Genomic DNA, 25,167 nt, shown 5'->3' with positions numbered 1-25,167 from the left:
GGAAGAAACCTCCAGCAGAACCAGGCTCATGGAGGGCAGTCTTCTGCTGGAACTGGTTGGGGCTGAGGGGAGAGAATCAGGAAAAAGACATGCTGTGGAAGAGAGCAGAGATCAATCACTAATGATTAAATGCAGAGTGGTGCATACAGAGCAAAAAGAGAAAGAAACACTCAGTGCATCATGGGAACCCCCCAGCAGTCTAAGTCTATAGCAGCATAACTAAGGGATGGTTCAGGGTCACCTGATCCAGCCCTAACTATAAGCATTAGCAAAAAGGAAAGTTTTAAGCCTAATCTTAAAAGTAGAGAGGGTGTCTGTCTCCCTAATCCGAATTGGGAGCTGGTTCCACAGGAGAGGAGCCTGAAAGCTGAAGGCTCTGCCTCCCATTCTACTCTTAAAAACCCTAGGAACTACAAGTAAGCCTGCAGTCTGAGAGCAAAGCGCTCTATTGGTGTGATATGGTACTATGAGGTCCCTAAGATAAGATGGGACCTAATTATTCAAAACCTTATAAGTAAGAAGAAGAATTTTAAATTCTATTCTAGAATTAACAGGAAGCCAATGAAGAGAGGCCAATATGGGTGAAATATGCTCTCTCCTTCTAGTCCCCGTCAGTACTCTAGCTGCAGCATTTTGAATTAACTGAAGGCTTTTCAGGGAACTTTTAGGACAACCTCATAATAATGAATTACAATAGTCCAGCCTAGAGGAAATAAATGCATGAATTAGTTTTTCAGCATCACTCTGAGACAAGACCTTTCTAATTTTAGAGATATTGCGCAAATGCAAAAAAGCAGTCCTACATATTTGCTTAATATGCGCATTGAAGGACATATCCTGATCAAAAATGACTCCCAAGATTTCTCACAGTATTACTAGAGGTCAGGGTAATGCCATCCAGAGTAAGGATCTGGTTAGACACCATGTTTCTAAGATTTGTGGGGCCAAGTACAATAACTTCAGTTTTATCTGAATTTAAAAGCAGGAAATTAGAGGTCATCCATGTCTTTGTAAGACATTCCTGCAGTTTAACTAATTGATGTGTGTCCTCTGGCTTCATGGATAGATAAAGCTGGGTATAATCTGCGTAACAATGAAAATTTAAGCAATGCTTTCTAATAATACTGCCTAAGGGAAGCATGTATAAAGTGAATAAAATTGGTCCTAGCACAGAACCTTGTGGAACTCCATAATTAACCTTAGTCTGTGAAGAAGACTCCCCATTTACATGAACAAATTGTAATCTATTAGATAAATATGATTCAAACCACTGCAGCACAGTGCCTTTAATACCTATGGCATGCTCTAATCTCTGTAATTGTCAGGGATTTGGCCGGGTCAGGGCACTGAGCCCTTGTTTTTCCCCTTGTTGTGGTTCTCCGTCTGCTTCTGCGTTGATTTATCAGTAATGATTTTCATCATGAGTTATTCTGTTATATTTTTCTTATCACTGTTACTTTCCATACTTTAGCCATTGTCAAGTTCTGTTCTAGTTTTGTTCAGCCAGTTTGTGTTTTCATTGTTTTTCATTTAGCTTTCATCTGTATATGTTTTCTGTTATACTTTTATATCGGGTTTTGATTTCTGTTGATTAGTCTGTTCCTGTTTAATTCTGCTTTTGTATTGATTTTCTGATCAGTTCTAGTTGCTCTTGTATTTATGCTCATGTTTGATTTGGTTCCTGTTGTTGTATTACATTCTGACCCTGATTTCCATTTTACTCTGTTCTGCTTTTGTTTGTTTCCACTCTGCACCTCCCATCATGTCTTCATTCCTGGTCTCACGCCCAGTTACTTCTGTTCACTCCACGCCCTGCACCTGACATTATGTTTTTTCCCTCACTTTGATGCAGTCTGTTTTGTTTCTGTTCACTCACACTCTTACACCTGCTCCCGTGTCTTTGCCTATTACATCACGCCACTTTGCTCACTCCCTTCCTCACACTTTTGCCCTGTCTTACTCTTTAGCCAGAAGCCACACCCTTCTAGACTGTTCCTCACGTGCACCTCATTTACACCATCTGTCCCTCACTTCTCCCTAATTACTCCACAAGTATTTAAACTCCACAGTCCTTCACTTCTTCGCCAGATTGTAGTCTTTGTACTCTTTCCAGCACCCATCACAGTCCTGTTTTTGTCTTGCCGTGTTCTGAACTTTGCTCTGTACCTCGACCATGCCTTTTGCTTCATCCCGGATGTCTGAGTTTGCTTGTGCCTCTGAACCCTACTCGTTTGTGACTGCGTCTCAGCCTGATCCTGTTTGTACCTCTGCCACGCTGACTGATTACATGTGTACCGAAACCAAGCCTGGAATAAAGACCATGATTTCTCCCACACCAAAGCCTTGTCTGGGGGTTTGCATTGCGGGTCCAGCCGCTCCTGGTGACGGGCTCCCTCCCGCCCTGACAGTACAATCTGGCCAGAATATGGACTCCGCAGACTCCACTCCTGCCATAGATACTGCTGCTGTCCTCCCAGATATTGAGGTAATTAAGAGGATTTTTTCTGACCTGTCATTTTTTTATCTGTTTTTGTGACTGTTACACCCCTGTAGAGAAATTTGATTACCTTGATCAGGCCTGGAATCTGGTGAATGCAAATCCGTGGCTATTTGATTATTTTCCGGAGCTACTGGGCCTGGATGACGTTTTTGGTCTTCAGAAGCGTCCAGATTGGATGAAGCGACTTGAGGCCTACATGCCGTCTGAGGATGATAACGAGTCAGACTGGACAGATTTGGACGAGGACGAAGACTCAGAGTCAGAGCAATTAGACTTGCAGAACATGGCTATGTCTTTGTTCAAGATACAGGACTTATTTTTTGACTATCAGGAGTGCTACAATAAACAGGGAAAACAGCGTATTTTATCGGCACTCGACCAGATCTTTGTAGCCGAACCAGAGCTGCTAACCACATTTCCTGAGCTGAGTGACATTAAGACGCAGTTTAAGCTAGGGTCGGTCCCACCCTGTATTGAGGACCCATGGACTTTTTGTTCGAGGCCGAGCTCACCACCACCTGTTGTGAGGAGCCGCGCGTCATTACGCTTTCAGACACTGCTCTCGCTCCAGCCTGGTACGACACTACACCAAGGAAAGCTGCTTACCTGCTGCCCTTTGTTGCTGAAATGCAGTCAGACGATCCAGCCACACTCCAGATTCCCCCAAAGCCAGCACCACGGAAAGTCCAAGCAGTGCGCGAGGCCTCGTGGCATGTTCCTGGTGAGCTGTGCGTCCCTGACGCTGGTTCCACAGCACGGCCGCTCCATGTAGCGCCAGTCCCCGCACCTCGGAGGACCCGAATGCCACAGCCAAAATCACAAGCTCCAGCCACAGCGATCTCTCCAGCTCCAGCGTTGCCCGAACCCTCTTATGCAACCACTCCGAGTTCGGCTGAACACTCGCCACTGAGGTCGCAAATCGAGCCATCGGGAGAAGTCCTGTCATCATGGAGCTCAGAGGAGGCCATGTCTCATGGGCAAGTTAAGTCGCCCATGTCTTCTGTGTGTCCCGCCTCGGTCGCGGCGTATGGCCTGCCGCTTGATGGTGTTGTCATGGTGCGCGGCCCGCTGCCCGATGAGGAAGCCGTCATGGTGCGCAGCCCGCTGCCCGAAGAGGTAGCCGTCATGGTGCGCGGCCCGCTGCCCGAAGGGGAAGCTGTCATGGTGCGCGGCCTGCTGCCCGAAGGGGAAGCCGTCATGGTGCGCGGCCCGCTGCCCGAAGGGGAAGCCGTCATGGTGCGTGGCCCGCTGCCCGAAGTCAGTGACGTCTTGGCGCGCACTACGTCATCACTTCTACCGATCCATGCTACCCCTGTCGGTCCAGCTTCATTGTCACCTACAGCCCACTCAGACTCTGCTTCCGTGTGCATCGCAACCACCTCACTGGTGACGTCACGCCAATCTGCCATCTCACCCTCACCTACTGTCGTTGAAACTTCACTGTGCTCTGCCTTCGCTTCATTCTCGCTGGCTGCTGATGGGGTCTCTCCGCACCGGGTGACTCGACCAGCGGAGGCTCCAGAAGGGGGAGCCCGCCCGCACACTGACAGTTCATCCGTTCCAGGGCATCTACAAGCTGCACCAGCATCTGTCCTGGAGACAACCTCCAAAAACAGAAACTGCAGGACGGTCAGTGGTTTTTCGTTGTTCCTTTGGTTACTTTTGATCGGTTCACATGCCTGTGATGCTCTCAGAAGTCTGTTAAAACTGCCTTGTCTGAACCCAAAACAGTCTTCTTATGAGTCTGTGAGAAATACGTTAAAAGCACTACTACTGAGCCAGAGAAGGTTTTCTTGTAAATTGTTTACAAAATTGCTAAATTTTTCATGTCACATTCTGAAACATGCTTCATGCAAATTTCTTTATCGAGTAGTAACTGCCCTATGTGTATTCCAGATATGCAGATTCTTTTCTGTGTTTGGTGCCTTCCCAGAAGGTCGTTATTTTGGGGGATGTAACATCTTTCAGGCAGGTGCTGTATCCGTTTACTGGTTCCCAAATTATTCTTTCAGTCTAGATCACTTTACAGATTTATCTGGAATGATCAGTGTGAATGATTTGCATAACAAGATATACAAGGGTGGCCTGTTCTCAGGTGATATTTCTGTTCCTTGGCTGTATACTATCTCCTGCAAGTGGTTACTAAACACTGTAGGTTTTTTGATCTTGTATTTGTGTGCCTTGTTTAAACTCCTTTTGGCTGCTCATATTAGTGCTTTACTTCAATGGTTGAAGCCCTATTTGAATACACTAAACCCCTGGCCCTCAATCACTGGGATGGTTACACAGTACTGGGGTTTGGAGACTAGCTACAGTTTTCCCTCGTGGTGGGTTTTTGGGGCAGTCTGGGTTTCACTGATTTGTTCATTTCTGTGGTTTTGCCACTTGGTTTATTTCCCTTTTAAACGGCTGTTTTTTCTTTTATGTGGTTCCAGGCGTCTAGTCCCCAGATCTGTTCCTTTGTGTACTTGTATCTCCGCCTCTGTGTCCCATGCCCCCCAGAGTCCGGTCACTGATATGGCTAGCCACTTTGTGAAGCCTCATGGTCGTCCTCTGGACCTTGCCCGGAGTCGGTTCCCTGCTATGCCTGTGCGCTGGATTTTTCATTATGGCCGTCCTCCTGCTAGTATTTCACTCCCGCCGCTTCCGGCACCTGTTTTTGATCTTGTTTTCGGTCATCCGTGGGGTCTCCTGCCATGTGGGCCTCCTGTGTGCTGCTCAGGTCTCTGTGTGCCCTCCTCCTTGTGTTTTCCCCCGCCGCCCTCCCCCTGTCAGGTTGTGTTGTTGCGTCTGTCCGGTGTCGGATGCTTTGGGAGGGGGTACTGTCAGGGATTTGGCCGGGTCAGGGCACTGAGCCCTTGTTTTTCCCCTTGTTGTGGTTCTCCGTCTGCTTCTGCGTTGATTTATCAGTAATGATTTTCATCATGAGTTATTCTGTTATGTTTTTCTTATCACTTTGTTACTTTCCATACTTTAGCCATTGTCAAGTTCTGTTCTAGTTTTGTTCAGCCAGTTTGTGTTTTCATTGTTTTTCATTTAGCTTTCATCTGTATATGTTTTCTGTTATACTTTTATATCGGGTTTTGATTTCTGTTGATTAGTCTGTTCCTGTTTAATTCTGCTTTTGTATTGATTTTCTGATCAGTTCTAGTTGCTCTTGTATTTATGCTCATGTTTGATTTTGGTTCCTGTTGTTGTATTACATTCTGACCCTGATTTCCATTTTACTCTGTTCTGCTTTTGCTGTTTGTTTCCACTCTGCACCTCCCATCATGTCTTCATTCCTGGTCTCACGCCCAGTTATACTCAACAAAAATATAAACGCAACACTTTTGGTTTTGCTCCCATTTTGTATGAGATGAACTCAAAGATCTAAAACTTTTTCCACGTACACAATATCACCATTTCCCTCAAATATTGTTCACAAACCAGTCGAAATCTGTGATAGTGAGCACTTCTCCTTTGCTGAGATAATCCATCCCACCTCACAAGTGTGCCATATCAAAATGCTGATTAGACACCATGATTAGTGCACAGGTGTGCCTTAGACTGCCCACAATAAAAGGCCACTCTGAAAGGTGCAGTTTTGTTTTACTGGGGGGGATACCAGTCAGTATCTGGTGTGACCACCATATGCCTCATGCAGTGCAACACATCTGTTGGGTATTTTCTCCTCCAAACATTCTTAAAACCTTTGATAAGACAAACAGAGTCAAGAAACACCAGTGAGACAGAAAGTCAAATTAATCACGCGCGGAGTGCGGCCAGGCTGTACACCAAGGCTACACTAAAGTCTGGCCTGTTCTCCCGCTCTTTTTATTAGAGAAGCCCCCATTACATCATGAAACTTGTCCTAAGGGGGGGGGGGGACAACGCGAGACAAGTTTCTTCCCGTAACATAAACACATACGTCAATAAGTGCAGCTGTAAGGAAAAACAGTTTCTTTCTTTTACTCTTATCGTCGAAGGTCAGCACATCCCGTTCGTCTGTTGCAGTTATCAGCTGTTGTGCATCTGCCTGGAGTGTCCTGGTCTTCACCCTAAGCATCACATCACAACAGTCAAATCAACCTTCAGTTCTTTTACTCCCAGTTTAGCCTGACCCCGTCATGCTTCACTCCCAGTCGTTAGCGGCTACGAAAACAAGATGTATAATAATAATAATAAGTACATCCAGCTCTTCATTCCCAGTTCAGATTGACCCCAGCATGCTAAAACAAGGTTGAATAACACATACATTCTCGGGGTTAGGTGCAAACAGCACAACACCCTTTTCATAAGAAAGAAGACGAAGGTACAAATGTTTAACAGTGATAACATATATATATATATATATATATAAAATCCTTAACATTTCCCACCTGTTTATCGCCTGTTAAACATATAGTAGGCATCACCCAGCTTAGTTAGTTAGTTTATTAACTTAGTTTATTCTGTCCACGTTTTTATTAATTGAACACCACCAACAGATGGAAGATTCGAATCCAGCTGCTATTTGATCAACCAGTTTATACTCGTCAGGCACTCCTCTGGGGACTCCTATTGCGTCAATATATGTTGGATTTCCTACTCCTTTCCAATCTCTTTTTACTCTATGTCTGGCTATGCCTTTCTGCCAATCCTCAGGAATAAGAGAGGATAAATGAACCGTTTTTCTGTATTATTCGACTACACCACTTGTCTTATTACTTTTTCAGCTAAAGCTTCATAGGCTAAGAGTGTGTTAACTCATCACGTCAACAGTTCAAGCTTGAACTGGAGTTGTGAGCTTTTCAATATCATCATAATTCTCAGTACAGTCATTATAGTTTTCTCCACTAAGGTCTGACTGTTTCAATGCTTGATATTTTGGCATAGTTTGTTGGAAGGCCAGATTACACTGTACAAATGTATTTGACACCATTTTGCCAACCATTGTTTTGATATAAGGGATCACACAACACATGCAAAGTCCAATCAGAATTAGGACTATAATAACTGGTGTCACCATTTTCAATAGTAACTGCCAACATGGTCCTGAAGTCAACCAGGACCAGGGATTCCACCGGTTCACGGCTAGGGTGTCTTTATGCATTGCATCACGAAGTTTATTCAGCTCTTCCAATGCGTCCTGCATATCCACTGAATGAATGGAGTCTGGGATGAAAGTACAGCATGTTGTGTTCAGCAGAACACAAACTCCTCCCTGTGAACCAGTAAGCAAGTCTAAAACCATGCGATTTTGCATCACCATGGTACGTAAAGCATCTATTTCAGTGTTTTGAGCTGCTACTATTTTTTTAGTTACATTCATGAACAGACCCAATCGATAATTCAGAGTTTCAATCATTAATGAATTTTTTCCCACTCCTATCCAGGGGAACAATGAATGTGCTATTTTATCTCCTACAGACCACAATTTTTTGGTCCTTTAGTACATCCGAGCCCCACATGTGATCATGTGGTAACACATCTGGGTATATCAATCTCCTCCGTCTGGTGCTGCCATTCTTCTCTGTGGAGGTCCTACCACATATGTATGGTCAGTCACCTGGGTAGGTGCACACACACCACCCCAATTTGGTGGGAGACTCATGTACAGTCTGGAACCACAAAGCCAATAGATGTCATCATACACCGGAGTACCATTTACAGGTGGTAGCAAAAACTTACTAACATAAGCACATGATTCATCCGTTCCCCATGGACAGGAGCCTGTATAATTACATCCCCGTCCAATGTGATGAAGATAAGTACCATCCACATATTATGTTTTGGCTAGGCTTAAATTATTTGATAAAACATACGTTTGGGTACACAGACGTTTCTTAATTTTACTTACAGTTTTATTCCCTGTCCCGTAAAAGCAATTTGGGAATGGCCGTTGTGATGACAATTTAACGTGATGATATTTTTGCGTTTCCCTTCAGTCTAGTCAATGGACCAGCACTTGGGCACGCTTGTACGTCCTCTGTTGAAATCCCTATCATATAAGTGGTTGCACTGAGGCAGTGAGACAATCTATTGCTAATTAAATAGACTCCCTTTGTAGCCAGACTTCCCCTTACACTGTGGAGGCAGCCAACACACGCTGTATCTTACAGTGATGTATCCACGTTGATCTCTCCACTATCTTTACTGCAGTTGGTGTTGTTAACAGCACTTGGTATAGACCTTCCCAACGAGGACTGGACCAGTTCTTCCTCTTAATCACTCTGATGAACACCCAGTCTCCTGGCTAGACTACTGGAAGGCCGTCCTGTGGAAGATCAAAATTATTCGGCAGTAAATGTGTTTAAGTTATCTCTTTCTGTGTTAATGTCTTTTTCATAAAATTTGCTAATGTTTGTTCCTCATCTGCTGTTTTAGTATCCATGTCAAAATTGGTAGACGATATGGTCGTCCATAAAGTATCTCAAATGGTGTTAACCCTGATGGTGTTGGTGTTATTCTCATATACAATTTTACTAGGTCCAACATTCAATCCAGGTTCGTTTTGTCTCTTCTATACATTTCCTTAATCTTATTTTTATTGTGCCCTTTGTCCTTTCCACTAATCCGGCACTGTGTGGATGATAAGCACAATGATTTTTGAGATTGACCTGTAGCGCTTCTCCTACGTATTGCACTATTGTATTAACAAAATGCACTCCATTATCTGAATAAACTGTTTCTGGTATTCCAAATCGTGGAATGATGTCTTTGCACAATGCCTTAGCCACTGTAAGTGCATCTGCATGTTTTGTAGGGAACAATTCTACCCATTTTGAGAAGGCATCAATTACGACTAAACAAAATTCCTTCCCTTCATGTTTACTCAGCTGTATATAATCCATGTGAATCACTTGAAAGGGATATTGTGGTGTTGGAAATTTGTCTCTTTGGGGTCTCAAATTGCCTTGTGAATTGTGTTTTGCACATGTCATGCATGCTCTACAATGCTGTTTTGCATATGCATCGAACCCATAAAGACAAAAAATAGATTGCAATTGCGATATCATACCCCCTGATGAGACATGCATCACGCCATGGCTCATAATAGCTGCCCATTTAAACATATTTTTTGGCAATATGGGTTTCTTTTGTGGGCATACGTACAAATCATTTGCATACGTAGCTCCTTTATTTATCCACATCTGTTTTTCTTTCAGTTGCCTGCTGTTGCATGTCAGCAAGCAGTGTATGACCTAAATGCAAATCTGGAGTGGTTTCCTGTACAACAAAAATAGAAGAAGCTGCTGCTGCCTCTTTTGCTGCTCTGTCAGCAAAATCATTTCCTTTTGAAATACTGTCAGAGCCCTTGGTGTGAGCCGCACATTTGCATATAGCAATTTGTTTAGGCAATTTCACAGCCTTCAGTAGTGCAGTTAGGAGTGTGGCATGAGTCACTGGCTTTCCAGATGATGTCACCATTCCACGCTCTTCCCACAGTTTTGCAAACACATGCACTGTGCTAAAAGCGTACTGGCTGTCTGTATAAATTGTTACAGCCGTACCTTTAAACAGATAGCAAGCTGCAGTTAAAGCAACTAATTCAGCTGCTTGTGCTGAAAATGAGGATGGCAATGAAGCAGAATCCAATACTTCTGAATTTGTGACAACAGCATATCCAGATTGTGTTTGTCCATAAGCGTTTTTAGTGGAAGAACCATCCACATACACAATTGTACTGTTTGGGATGGGTGTGTCCTGGAGGTCTGGGCGTGCTTTCGTACAGACCGTAGCTACATCAAGACAATTGTGCGGCTCACCATCCTCAGGTAAAGGTATCAATGTGGATGGATTCAATGTTGTACAGCGCTCTACCGTAAGGTGTGGTTGTGATAATAGCAAGGACATGCACGAAAGATGTCTTGCTGGGGACAAAAGGCTCATGTTTGTCTGCAACAGAAGTGCAGAAACTGCATGTGGAACTTTCAGTGTCAACTGATGGAATAGAACAACATTACTGCTACTTTGAACAGCCATAGAGGCTGCAACAACAGCCTGTACACATGGTGGTAGAGCACTTGCCACTGCATCCAATTTAGATGAGTAGTAGGCAACTGGCCTTAATTTTGAGCCATACACTTGAACCAAAACACTAGTCATGAACTTATTCTTACAATCAGCTGTTTGAATGAATGGTTTACTATAATCTGGTAGTGCCAAAACTGTGGATGACACTAATGTTTGTTTTACTTTTACAAAAGCTTCCTCAGCATCTTTGTTCCATTCCAACACGGTTGACATTGAAATATCATCCTTGTACATCAAATCAGAAAGTGGACTAGTCAATTCTGCATAGCAGGGAATCCATGCCCTGCAGTAATTTGTCAGTCCAAGAAATGACATCATCTGCTTTTTGGTTTGTGGTTTTGGAGCGTGTAAAATTGCTTCCTTCCTGTCAGACAGGATCGTGCGCCCTGTGGCTGATAATTCATGTCCTAAATATTTTACTTTATCCCTACACAACTGAACTTTGTTTTTACTCACTTTGTGGCCATTATCAAATAAGAAACATAATAATGCTACTGTGTCAGTTATGCAGTTTTCTCGTGCGTCAGAGGCAATCAGAATGTCATCAACATACACTAATAGTTGGCTATCTGCCGGTGGAACGAAATTGGCTAAACATGCTGACATGACTTGAGAATAAATAGTTGGACTCTCTGCGTAACCCTGCGGTAATCTGGTAAATGTATATCGTTGTCCTTTAAAGGTAAAAGCAAACCAGAATTGACTATCTGGGTGTACTGGCACAGAGAAAAATGCATTACTTATGTCAATTACTGAGAAACTATTAGAATTTGGTCTCAGCGAATTTAACAAGGTGTGTGGATCTGGGACACATGGTGCTCTTTTAATCACAGCAGCATTTACTGCCTGCAGATCTTGAATCATTCTCCACCCCACTGAGGGCGGAGCCTTTTTTACAGGAAATATGGGTGTGTTACATGGTGAATCTGGACATGGCACTATTACTCCTGCTGTTAATAAATTCTCTATTACTGGCCTGATTCCTTCAATTGCATCAGGTTTCAATGGATACTGTCTTACACATGGTCTGTATTCTGTTTTTGGTCTTATAACTACAGGTTGTGCATTTTTTATCAGTCCTACGTCTGAAGGACCTGTTGTCCACAATCCTGATGGTACTGAAGAGAGAAGATCATCTTCTTCAGGACTCAACTGAAACACTCAGGATTGTGAAGTGGACACATCAATGTGTGTTCCAGCTGTCAGCACCAATGAGACATTAACTGGCACTTTATACAATTTAGTTGATGGACTGAACTCCGTTCGTGGTCCAACTCTGCTCCAATCAGTGGCTGACAAAGCTGTTATGACTGCCAGTCCCAATTCTTGCCATTCTGTCAAATATGGCTTACAAAGTGACACATGTAATGGCATACCTGTGAATCTCAATTTTAAAACATCTTCAGTGGCACCTGTTACTGTTATGACAGCTGTTGAGTTGCCATCATGAATCAAATCGGTCATTGTCAGCTTCACAGGTGAAATATTTTTCAATTTGTTTTCATACACTGGTGTTCCTGGCAATATGCCACTATGGACTCTAAATACACTCTCAAATCTGCATCTAAACTCTGTCCATGGCTCTCCTTCTTTCTGAGTTGTCCTGGTAATTTCAGTATAATTTATCTTTGGTCCTAACACACCTTTTGCACGTGTAATCATAGCTTCCACTCTTGTTTTCAAGACTGGATCATCATGTGGCAATGGTACGCCATCCTGGTCTGCAGGATTCCAGTCTCCGCGTATCTGACTCCATTTAGGGCCACATGCTTTCATCCACACCTGTTGGACTTCAGGTCCACTAAGGTGGTAAGAACTTCTAATGTTTTCTATATCCTGCATAAATCCCTCAATGTCGACATGTGGCAATGGTATCATGTCGACTGCTGCTTTGATATCATCAGCATTCCATGTTCGATATACGAGCATGGTTGATCGCTGTCCTGCTGTTCCTGCACGAGGATTTGGTACTTCTATCATAGGATAGGCACCTCCCTGGTCACTGTGTTCCACCATGGGAGGGGCTGTAGGCACTTTCGCTTGACTGCGTGTTTGTGGTTTTTCTGGTTTTTCACTTTTTACCTTAGGTTTTACTGCCAAATCATACTGTGGTGGCGGTACATCGTCATCCTCTGGTAGAGGAGATAAGGGTGTTGTTGTCACCGACGATCCAGCCGGCGGTGGTTGCTGAGGCTGTTCTGGTTCTCTGTGCTGAATTATCACATCTTCTTCTGCCTTACCTACAGCTTTCTTTTTCCTTGCTTTCTCTAATCGTCGCTTCTCTGCTCCCTTCTGTCTGTTCTCTGCTTCCTCCTCCCAAAATGCCACTAAATCTGCCCCTACTTTCTGCATCTTTTTCTCATCACCTTTATGTTGCTGTTCTAACTCCTTCTTTAGCTTCTGTATACTGATCAGGTTCAGTCGTCCGTCAAATTCATGTTTATTTATCCAGGTCTCCAATTTCTTTGTTGCTTTTGGATTTTTTTTGCTTCCATAAATTTCCAGTCGTCAGTTGATAAATTTTCCTTATTTTTAGACGTCTTACCCCCCATTTTTATTATCCCTTGTTATAATTTGGACTTCAGACGGGGGCACACCTAGGGTGTTCTAAATCTGAAGTTTTCACACTTTCTTTGGACGTGACAATTAATTTGCCGTCGTGTGGTTGATTCCTTTCACCTCCCCGTAGGAAGCGGAATCACTTGCCTCTGCTTCCACACGCACGGTTGTCACTAACGTTGTCCAAAGTATTACACTTTCACACAGTTATTTACACTTACACAAAACACTATTTACACATAGAAACACTTTTAATAATCGTACGCGTATTCTTAGCCCAGGGGAGCTCGCCCTCCCGTGAAATTTAACTAATGTCCTGCATTAGGGGACTCCGCCGTCCCTGCCAAATTTAACTGCTTTTTTACAGTGCACGTATTTCTACCCGGGATTTCCTTTACGTATTAAAACAGAGGAGTCCGTATCCTCCTTCCGGAATTTAACTACGTGCGTCCCTCGCAACCGTAGAGGAGTCCGCCCTCCTTACAGAGTTTAACTGTGTTTCATTAACAGACGATTCTGTATCATCGCTTACGGAGTTTAACTGTTTTATGTGATCACTTTTATCCCCTACCGGTACGCGTATATAAACAGAGGAGTCCGCACCCTCCTTACAGAGTTTAACTGCTTTGCATTAACAGACGATTCTGTATCATCGCTTGCGGAATTTAACTGTTTTTGTGATCTGATCACCACTCACTCAGTACTGTTTACAAAGAAATTTTACTCACTGACTCGACTTCCTGTCTGTCTTCTTCGGGAAAATCTCGTCAACCAGACGATGCCAACGGTGGTTGACAATTGCAGACACGATCAATCGATCGGACCTTGGCCAAGGATTTACGTCTGGACTTGACGACCTCCGCTGGACACCTCCGGTATTGTTGAGATCCCGGACGTAGCCCCCAGTCAATGTTGGGTATTTTCTCCTCCAAACATTCTTAAAACCTTTGATAAGACAAACAGAGTCAAGAAACACCAGTGAGACAGAAAGTCAAATTAATCACGCGCGGAGTGCGGCCAGGCTGTACACCAAGGCTACACTAAAGTCTGGCCTGTTCTCCCGCTCTTTTTATTAGAGAAGCCCTCATTACATCATGAAACTTGTCCTAAGGGGGGGGGGGACAACGCGAGACAAGTTTCTTCCCATAACATAAACACATACGTCAATAAGTGCAGCTGTAAGGAAAAACAGTTTCTTTCTTTTACTCTTATCGTCGAAGGTCAGCACATCCCGTTCGTCTGTTGCAGTTATCAGCTGTTGTGCATCTGCCTGGAGTGTCCTGGTCTTCACCCTAAGCATCACATCACAACAGTCAAATCAACCTTCAGTTCTTTTACTCCCAGTTTAGCCTGACCCCGTCATGCTTCACTCCCAGTCGTTAGCGGCTACGAAAACAAGTTGTATAATAATAATAATAAGTACATCCAGCTCTTCATTCCCAGTTCAGATTGACCCCAGCATGCTAAAACAAGGTTGAATAACACATACATTCTCGGGGTTAGGTGCAAACAGCACAACACCGTTTTCATAAGAAAGAAGACGAAGGTACAAATGTTTAACAGTGATAACATATATATATATATATAAAATCCTTAACAACATCTCCTTCGCATCATCCGTGAAGAGAACACCTCTCCAACGTGCCAAACGCCAGCGAATGTGAGCATTTGCCCACTCAAGTCGGTTATGACGACGAACTGGAGTCAGGTCGAGACCCCGATGAGGACGACGAGCATGCAGATGAGCTTCCCTGAGACGGTTTCTGACAGTTTGTGCAGAAATTCTTTGGTTATGCAAACCGATTGTTTCAGCAGCTGTCCGAGTGGCTGGTCTCAGACGATCTTGGAGGTGAACATGCTGGATGTGGAGGTCCTGGGCTGGTGTGGTTACACGTGGTCTGCGGTTGTGAAGCTGGTTGGATGTACTGCCAAATTCTCTGAAACGCCTTTGGAGATGGCTTATGGTAGAGAAATGAACATTCAATACACGAGCAACAGCTCTGGTTGACATTCCTGCTGTCAGCATGCCAATTGCACGCTCCCTCAAATCTTGCGACATCTGTGGCATTGTGCTGTGTGATAAAACTGCTCCTTTCAGAGTGGCCTTTTATTGTGGACAGTCTAAGGCACACCTGTGCACTAATCATGGTGTCTAATCAGCATCTTGATATGGCACACCTGTGAGGTGGGATGGATTATCTCAGCAAAGGAGAAGTGCTCACTATCACAGATTTAGACTGGTTTGTGAACAATATTTGAGGGAAATGGTGATATTGTGTATGTGGAAAAAGTTTTAGATCTTTGAGTTAATCTCGTACAAAATGGGAGCAAAACCAAAAGTGTTGCGTTTGTACTTCTGTTCACTCCACGCCCTACACCTGACATTATGTTTTCCCCTCACTTTGATGCAGTCTGTTTCTGTTCACTCACACTCTTGCACCTGCTCCCATGTCTTTGTCTATTACATCACGCCACTTTGCTCACTCCCTTCCTCACACTTTTGCCCTGTCTTACTCTTTAGCCAGAAGCCACACCCCTTCTAGATTGTTCCTCACGTGCACCTCGTTTACACCATCTGTCCCTCACTTCTCCCTAATTAGTCCACAAGTATTTAAACTCCACAGTCCTTCACTTCTTCGCCAGATTGTAGTCTTTTTACTCTTTCCAGCACCCATCACAGTCCTGTTTTTGTCTTGCCGTGTTCCGAACTTTGCTCTGTACCTCGACCATGCCTTTTGCTTCATCCCGGATGTCTGAGTTTGCTCGTGCCTCTGAACCCTGCTCGTTTGTGACTGCGTCTCAGCCTGATCCTGTTTGTACCTCTGCCACGCTGACTGATTACATGTGTACCGAAACCAAGCCTGGAATAAAGACCATGATTTCTCCCACACCAAAGCCTTGTCTGGGGGTTTGCATTGTGGGTCCAGCCACTCCTGGTGACGGGCTCCCTCCTGCCCTGACAGTAATAAAATTTTATGGTCAACAGTATCAAAAGCAGCACTGAGGTCTAACAGGACAAGCACAGAGATGAGTCCACTGTCTGAGGCCATAAGAAGATCATTTGTAACCTTCACTAATGCTGTTTCTGTACTATAATGAATTCTAAAACCTGACTGAAACGCTGTTTTACAACTACCTTTTCAAGAATTTTTGAGAGAAAAGGAAGGTTGGAGATTGGTCTATAATTAGCTAAGATAGCTGGGTCAAGTGATGGCTTTTTAAGTAATGGTTTAATTACTGCCACCTTAAAAGCCTGTGGTACATAGCCAACTAATAAAGATAGATTGATCATATTTAAGATCGAAGCATTAATTAATGGTAGGGCTTCCTTGACCAGTCTGGTAGGAATGGGGTCTAATAGATATCTTGATGGTTTGGAGGAAGTAACTAATGAAAATGACTCAGACAGAACAATCAGAGAGAGAGAGTCTAACCAAATACCAGCATTACTGAAAGCAGCCAAAGATAACGATATGTCTTTGGGATGGTTATGAGTAATTTTTTCTCTAATAGTTAAAATTTTATTAGCAAAGAAAGTCATGAAGTCATTACTAATTAAAGTTAAAGGAATACTCGGCTCAATAGAGCTCTGACTCTTTGTCAGCCTGGCTACAGTGCTGAAAAGAAACCTGGGGTTGTTCTTATTTTCTTCAATTAGTGATGAGTAGTAAGATGTCCTAGCTTTACGGAGGGCTTTTTTATAGAGCAACAGACTCTTTTTCCAGGCTAAGTGAAGATCTTCTAAATTAGTGAGACACCATTTCCTCTCCAACTTACGGGTTATCTGCTTTAAGCTGCGAGTTTGTGAGTTACACCACGGAGTCAGGCACTTCTGATTTAAGGCTCTCTTTTTTCAGAGGAGCTACAGCATCCAACGTTGTGCTCGATGAGGATATAAAACTATTGACGAGATACTCTATCTCACTTACAGAGTTTAGGTAGCTACTCTGCACTGTGTTGGTATATGGCATTGGAGAACATAACAAAGAAGGAATCATATCCTTAAACCTAGTTACAGCGCTTTCCAAAAGACTTCTACTGTAATGAAACCTATTCCCCACTGCCGATTGGAGACTCTACTGGCAGAATTCAGAGAATCTACTAATAGAGTTTCTGTTGATTACAAGTTCTTACTTTCTTACTGTGATCGCTTCAGCATGTTGTGGCTCTAATGTGAAGTTGATATAACAGATATGTTTCTAATTTCCACAGTAAGGTACTGCTGTCATTCTATGTCTAGATATCATCTTGTCATGATAATGAATAGCTCGGTAGAATCGGAGTCTCTACTTGTAGAGCAGGGATGGGCAACTTGTTCCAGAAAGGGCCAAGAGGGTGCAGGTTTTCTTTGCAGCCATTGACTCCACCAGGTGATTTCACTGATTAATATCGCTTTGAGCAGATGGAATCAGTTAGTCAGTGAAATCACCTGGTGGAGTCAGTGGCTGCAAAGAAAACCTGCACCCTCTTGGCCCTTTCTGGAACAAGTTGCCCACCCCTGTAGCAGAGTCTCCAGTTCTGCCAGGAGACTCTTCGATCGGAGACTCTACTAGTACAGAGAGTCTACTAGTAGAGACATATATATTGAACAAAATGTTGTTTTTTTAAGTTTCTACCTTTACCTACCGATGAACTTTTATAACCATCAGATTTTTAAAATGTCATAAAGGGAAATTGTGGGCATGTGACATCAAAGGAAAACCTATTTTATTATGTTCCACAAAGATAAAAGAAGATGTTTTTGAGGTTTGCTCAACTCATTCTTAGTACCGTCAAAAAAAATCTTTTAGCACAAACTGTAAGCCACCTTTAACATTCATAGAGACGGAGTCACAGGGTGATCACATAAGCTCAGAGGAAAATGCTGACATTCAGGAACAAATTGGAGGGGAAAAAAAAAAAAATCAAAAATGTATTTTTTAATGACAGTAAGCCACAATATTGGGTTTTTGTTTCCATGGTACCCAGAGAGGCATTTGGCTTCTGACAAGAGGAGACTAACACACTGATAATGCTCCATGCAACAGACACATGCACAACTTCTACTACTGCCTTAAAAATAGACAGACAGACATATATATACATATACATATATATATATATATACATATACATATATATATATATACGAGGGCTGTCAATAAAGTAACGGTCCTTTTTTATTTTTTTCAAAAACTATATGGATTTCATTCATATGTTTTTACGTCAGACATGCTTGAACCCTCGTGCACATGCGTGAGTTTTTCCACGCCTGTCGGTGACGTCATTCGCCTGTGAGCACTCCTTGTGGGAGGAGTCGTCCAGCCCCTCGTCGGAATTCCTTTGTCTGAGAAGTTGATGAGAGACTGGCGCGTTGTTTGATCAAAATTTTTTCTAAACCTGTGAGACACATCGAAGTGGTTCGAAAAATTAAGCTGGTTTTCAGTGAAAATTTTAACGGCTGATGAGAGATTTTGAGGTGATTCTGTCGCTTTAAGGACTTCCCACGGTGCGAGATGTCGCGCAGCGCTCTCAGCCGCCGTTGTCAGCCTGTTCAAGCTGAAAACCTCCACATTTCAGGCTCTATTGATCCAGGACGTCGTGAGAGAACAGAGAAGTTTCAGAAGAAGTCGGTTTCAGCATTTTATCCGGATATTCCACTGTTAAAGGAGATTTTTTTAATGAAAGACGTGTGGACGGGTCCGCGTGTCGGCTCCGCCACAGGAAAAACACCTCTGTTGAAAGCCTTAAGGACAAGTTGGAACATGTCCTGCTGTTAAACAATTTCTCATATACTCACTCCACTGAAAGCCATCAAAAGCCGCCTGGATTTTACAAATGGTTATCAACATGGAGGTGTTTTTCCTGTGCCGCCGCACTGCGTCGGCTGCGTCCCGACGCGTGGACCCGTCCGCACGTCTTTCATTAAAAAAATCTCCTTTAAACAGTGGGAATATCCGGATAAAATGCTGAAACCGACTTCTTCTGAAACTTCTCTGTTCTCTCACGACGTCCTGGATCAATAGAGCCTGAAATGTGAAGGTTTTAAGCTTGAAACAGGCTGATGACGCCGCCTGAGAGCGCTGAGCGACGTCTCGCACGTGGGAAGTTCTTAAAGCGACAGAATCACCTCAAAATCTCTCATCAGCCGTTAAAATTTTCACTGAAAACCAGCTTAATTTTTCGAACCGTGTCCACTTCGATGTGTCTCACAGGTTTAGAAAAAATTTTGATCAAACAAAGCGCCAGTCTCTCAGCAACTTCTCAGACAAAGGAATTCCGGACGAGGGGCTGGACGGACTCCTCCCACAAGGAGTGCTCACAGGCGAATGACGTCACCGACAGGCGTGGAAAAACTCACGCATGCGCACGAGGGTTCAAGCATGTCTGACGTAAAAACATATGAATGAAATCCATATAGTTTTTGAAAAAAATAAAAAGGACCGTTACTTTATTGACAGCCCTCGTATATATATATATATCCATCCCCCCAGGCAGCTAATTCAAAAAACATTCCTTGAACATCACACCTTTGAACATGACATCCACTAGCAATAGTGGTCTGACAAAGCATTGCCTTTTTTCTTTTCATTTTTTTTAAAGCAAAAAAAAAAAAAAAAAACAAGCAACAATGGGTCAGTTTATGTTGGCCTGGAAATCTTTTGTGTCTTAATCCTCTGGTGTCTGTGTATGCAGGGTGCTTAGAATGCAGCTTTACAATCAAAGCCAAATTTAAACCCATAAAGAGTGTGAAGTTGAAAAAAATTAAGCCCCACCCTTTTCTCTTACAGTTCTGTCTTTTCTCACTGCTCTTCTCTTCCTGCATTCTTTCATCATCTTCTGTCATCTCTAGTGCTTGACCTGGTCCTGCTTCCTTGTTCTTTCCAGCTTTCTGCCCTCTCTCTCTCTCTCTCTCTCTCTCTCTCTCTCTCTCTCTCTCTCTCTCTCTCTCAGTTTCTGACAAACCCTTTAATGCAGGATTAAAGATATCATGGCAGGATTAGCTCTCACTCCCTCTGTCTTCTTCCTCTCCCATAGACTCCCTTCTCACATATTATACCACTCTTTTTCATTCCATTCTTTTCTTCATAATGTCACCTCTCATCCTTTCTGCTGGATTTTATCTATTCTCTTTTCCAACGTTCTCTCTTTGCTGCACCTTTGATGATAAGACAGATCAGTTGCATCACACCAAACCACTCCTCACCTCTTTGTCCACAAATCACTGCATCAAGCCGTGACCGTGCATCCTGTGATCCAATCCTGACGCATGGCATAGGTCGTTACGTGCAACCCAGTCTCACACCATTTCGTGACGGCATCACGAAAAGTCAGTTTATCTGTGGTTCATGATACCGTCATGAAAAGCAGACATTTTTGTGATGGGAGCATGAATTCATTTTGTGACGGGAGCACGAAATGTGGGGTGATGTGGAAGGGTATGTGGAGGTTATGGTTAGGGGTAAAGGTAAGGTTAGAAATAGTAAACTTAAAAAAAAACGTGTCATGAAAATGTGACTCATTTCGTGACGTGAGCACGAAAAAAGTGTGAGACTGGGCTGTTACGTGTCAGCGTGTAGCTACTGCTTCTGTGATTTGCATTGATCAAAAATACAGTAATGCATAAAATCACATTTGACAACAATATGTGCAACTGTTGCTGAAAATTTAAAAAACTGTGCGTGACACGAAATGCCCTTGGTTGTTTAAATTTGGAGTCAGTGAGCTAACTCTGGTTTTGGATGCCAATATCAGTAGCTGAATGTGGCTTAACGTAAAGGGGGGATATGATTATTGTATGAAATATTTATACCAAAAAAAAAAAAAAAATCACAATATCATCAGCTCACTGCCCCACTAATTAAACTCTCCAATGTGGTATGCATGCATGCCTCCCTCGTCCACCAAGCCAACCATTAATGTGTCCTCCTGCCCTCCAGGGGGTGCCATATCTGGAATGGAACCTACAGTAGACACAGTGGCAGTGCTTTCCATCCCTGCCTACTGGTACTATGTGTCGGTGGCTGGTGGCGCCCTCTTGCTGCTGGTCACTGTATCAGTAGTGGTGATACTACGATGTCGTCGGTACAACTGCACCCCGAAGAAGAGCACCAGCAGCCATCATCATCATCATCATCATTCAGTGGTATATCACAACCAGTATCCAGATCAGCAAAACTACCAGAACCACAACCCCAACCAAAGTCGCCTGTACCCTAATGTACCAGCAGGGTCCGGTCTGGAACCCATGCTCACCATCAGACTGGAGAAAGACGATGGCTATGATTCACAGTATTGAAAAGATTAGACATCAACAACAGCCTTCGCTGTCAACAGCCTTCTTCACTGAAGATGATTTACAAGGATACTGCTACAGCTGCTGCACTCTGGTTCTTTTGCTGATGACGGCTGACCAGCGGTGATCAGGATGCACCTTCACCAAACCTCCTCCTCAAGTGAAACTGTCAGAATGACAGGAGAACTATGACTTGCAAAGACAGCAACTATATCTGTATCTGTCCTGGAGGATATGCTGACAGATGAGAGGCATCACAGAAACATGATAGCGTGATTTTTATTTATTGATTTTTTTTTTTTTTTTTTAAGTTGTTGCAAAGAGAGTATGAAGGATTTAATGGAAAAACTCACACCAGAACCTATGTGCTGCTCCAGTCATCAAATAAACAAGCTGACGTAATCAAATCCAAAGCAGACACCTGCGTGGTGACGCCATGCAAATGTCAAAGCAGGATATGTTTGTCCACTTGGCTCTGATCTGCAGCTTAGACAACAAACACCCTGTCAGACGAAGAAGGGATTTGCACACAGGTGGAGAAAGAGACCAACAAAGACACGCCGCATCTGTGAGCTGCACAAAGCGAAAGGCTGTCTGTGCGTGACGGCCAGGAGCCGCTGCTTATTTGTCCACTCACACTGAGGAGACTGCGAGCAGGAAAGAAAAGGAGAAGTAGAAAGACAGCGAGGGGGAGGAATTAGTGGGGCGCATGCAGTCAAGCTGTGTGCTCCTCCATCAGAGTGGGAGCGTCTAATCGGTGTTGTGCTTTACACAGCAGGTGAAATGGTATGAGACAGCTTACATCTCCTCCTGCACACCTGGAGACACTCTCGCACAGCCACGAAGCCACAAGGCAGTTTTCTGGGGTGTCCTCTACATGTCCAAAATCAGCCTGGACACCCTGCTTTGTTTTTTGTTTTGTGCTTTTTTTTTTGTTTGTTTTTTGATGACTTATAAATGTGCTTTAAACTGTGACCTCTCAGAATGAGGTAGTGCCTCAGCATCGAATGGAGCATCTCTGCCTGTTGTTGCCTGGATCTCATGGATACTCAATGCCTGTGTCTGTTCATGTTCAAATGAAATGTTTTTGTGTGTTTTGCAAACGGGTGAATGTAAAAGAAAACCAAATCAGAAGTAATGAGTATGTGTATGTGCGGGACTTGTTTCCTTTGCTGCCTGTGTTGTGCCGAAATTGTTTTTTTTTTTTGTTTTTTTTTTGTAGCTAATCTGGTTTGTTTTGTGAGTTGTCTTAAATTCAGAAGCTCTCTAATGCAGTATTTATGGAACCTGAAAATTTCTTTGACAATGAAGTCAAAAGTCCAGTTCAGCTGGAAAGACCAAATATATAAGCTGTGACGAAACCTTTCGTTCTTGTGAGGCCTTTTGGAAAACCACTGATCCAGTGTCACGGCTCAGGTCACCTCATCATGTCATCACCATCAGCCTGTCACATCCACCCACAAAACCTTTGTTTGTTTGTTTGTTTACATAGTTTTTGACTTAGACCAGCTCAACTCAAAGAGTTTAAGGAAACTGATCACCTTAAAGAATATATGTTACTTGAACCACATTATTTTAATTAAAGGGCAACTCCCAAAATTTTCAACATAGGTCCTATTTTTAAGGTATTTTTGGTTTCATCACTTCACTTGGGTCAAAAAACAGTTTTAATCAGTGCACTATTGAATTAGAATGCAAACATCATCACAGCCAAAATGACTACATAATACGAGGTCTGTTAGAAAACTATCCGACCTTTTTATTTTTTTTAAAAACTATATGGATTTGAATCGTGCGCTTGCATCAGCCAAGCTTGAACCTTCGTGCGCATGCTTGACTTTTTTCACGGCTGTCGGTTGCATCATTCGCCTGTGGGCAGGCTTTGAGTGAGCACTGGTCCACCCCCCTCGTCGGATTTTCATTGTCAGGGAAATGGCTGAGCGATTGGAGCAGCGCTAATCAAATTTTTCCAGAAACTGTGAGAGACAGCCAGGTGGAAACCATTCGGAAGATTCAGACGGCTTTTGGTGAGGATACTCTGGGCGTCACACAAATTAAGGAGCATTACAACCGGATTAAAGACGGCCCACACTGGCGGAGGGCGCGCTGCGCTCCGAGCGGCCATCGACAGGCTGAAACGACCAGATCATTTCCAAACTGAACGCTGTGTTGATCCGGGACGTCGTCTGACTACCAGAGAAATTGTGGAAGAGGTGGACATCAGCACTTTTGCGGCACATTCCACTGTTACAGGAGATTTTGTAATGAAAGACGTGCGGAGGAATTTGTGCATCGAGACGGAGCCACATTGGTGCACAACAACAAACACGTCCGTGTTGGAAGTCTCACAGGACAAGTTGTGACATGCCCAGCTGTTACACAATTTCTCGGATACTCACTCGACTGAAAAGCCACCGAAAGCCGTCTGAATCTTCTGAATGATTTCCAACACGGACGTGCTTTTTGTTGTGCGCCATTAGCGGCTCTGTCCCGACACGCGAATTCCTCTGCACGTCTTTCATTACAAAATCTCCTGTAACAGTGGAATGTGCCACAAAAGTGCTGATGTCCACCTCTTCCACATGGCATTCATGATAACATTATGGGTTCCATCTAAATGCAAGGCATTACCAAAGTATGTCAAAGTTCACTATAGAAAAAAATTAATTTTCGAACATCTTGAAAATTTAGGCAATTTTGAAACAAGACCACAGCACAATGACAGACTGTCCTGGTTCATCATGGCCATCGTCTCTGATCATCTAATGTTTTCTAAGGTAAGGACAAGGTTTCAAACCTTATGCTTAACGGAATGGGGCTTAACTTGTCCGGTTTTCCAGGGCACATCTTTGAAAGGTAAAAGGTGGTTTAAAAAAGACCTTCAGCACTTCTTTGCTTACAAATAATAATTTTATTCAAGGTTCTAATCATTTTTGATCATGTTTGTGAAAGCCTGTATGAAATAAGACAAAGTTAACACTGCTATGGTAGCTGTTTGTGTTTGCATGCTCACAGTCAGACTAAAAGTTGTTACGATGTCTTATTTTAAAAATGATCATTTTATACTTTTTTCTTTTAAACAGTATAATGAACTTACTATGACGATCTTAACGATTTATGGAGGTGACAGAGCTGAAGATGTTGCGATTCTCTTTGGGATGGACAAGAATGGATAGGATAAGCCAGGGCTGGACTAGAACAAAAATTCAGCCCTGGACTTTTTTTGAGCCACCACTCCAATCTGCGTGCAGATACTGTGCCAACTCACAGTAAACACGTGAGCCCTTTATACGAGTGAAGGGCCGCGCAACGGCGTGAAGCTTGCTCAATGGTAGACAAAGCCACAAACATTGTCGTAAAAAGCCACAAACAGATGGTAGATGAAGCAACAAATCGGACAACATTGTCATACAAAAACAAAGCCACAAACCAGACAATACTGTCGGAATGGTAGACGAAGCCACAAACTGGAAATGGCACAAAAAATCTGCCCATGGTAGACAAAGCCACAAACCGGACAACACTGTCCTAAAAGCTCCCCCAGAAGCTGAAAGGCAAAAAATATATATATATTTAAAAGGCGGGGAGTATGGGGGAGCGGAGCCCGCCATGCTCATGGTCCCCTGAAGCACTTAATCAAAAAAAGTAAGAAGGACCTAAATGACATGGTGAGATGCTGAAGAGCTTTGCTCGTTCATGTCGGCAACATATGCATATTAACAGTACTATACTAAACAATATCCCTTTTTATTATATGGCTATGATGCTACGCACGCTCTGATAGGCTGATTTCTGGTCTGATATTTTCCCATATCAGACTATTACCATGACAATC

At 43.3% G+C, this 25,167-nt stretch overlaps 1 protein-coding gene across 2 annotated transcripts in view; it reads left to right on the top strand.

The window, feature by feature from the left end:
- The window catches only part of LOC117524799 (neuropilin-2-like), a 414,867-nt gene that overhangs the window by 373,027 nt on the left and 16,673 nt on the right, over nucleotides 1-25,167 (top strand). The window contains exon 17 of one of the 2 annotated variants that reach the window (XM_034186624.1): nucleotides 20,977-22,689. The exons of the other annotated variant lie outside the window; for it this stretch is intronic. Within the exon in view, the coding sequence (XP_034042515.1) occupies nucleotides 20,977-21,335 (359 nt within the window). The 3' untranslated portion in view covers nucleotides 21,336-22,689. Of the gene's footprint in view, nucleotides 1-20,976; nucleotides 22,690-25,167 lie in introns of those variants that run through there. 2 annotated transcript variants of the gene reach the window in all.

Source organism: Thalassophryne amazonica, chromosome 14 (assembly GCF_902500255.1).
Source record: "Thalassophryne amazonica chromosome 14, fThaAma1.1, whole genome shotgun sequence".
NCBI lineage: Eukaryota > Metazoa > Chordata > Actinopteri > Batrachoidiformes > Batrachoididae > Thalassophryne > Thalassophryne amazonica.
The sequence above is the reverse complement of the archived record's forward strand: the minus strand, read 5'-3'. Positions and strand labels throughout refer to the sequence as shown.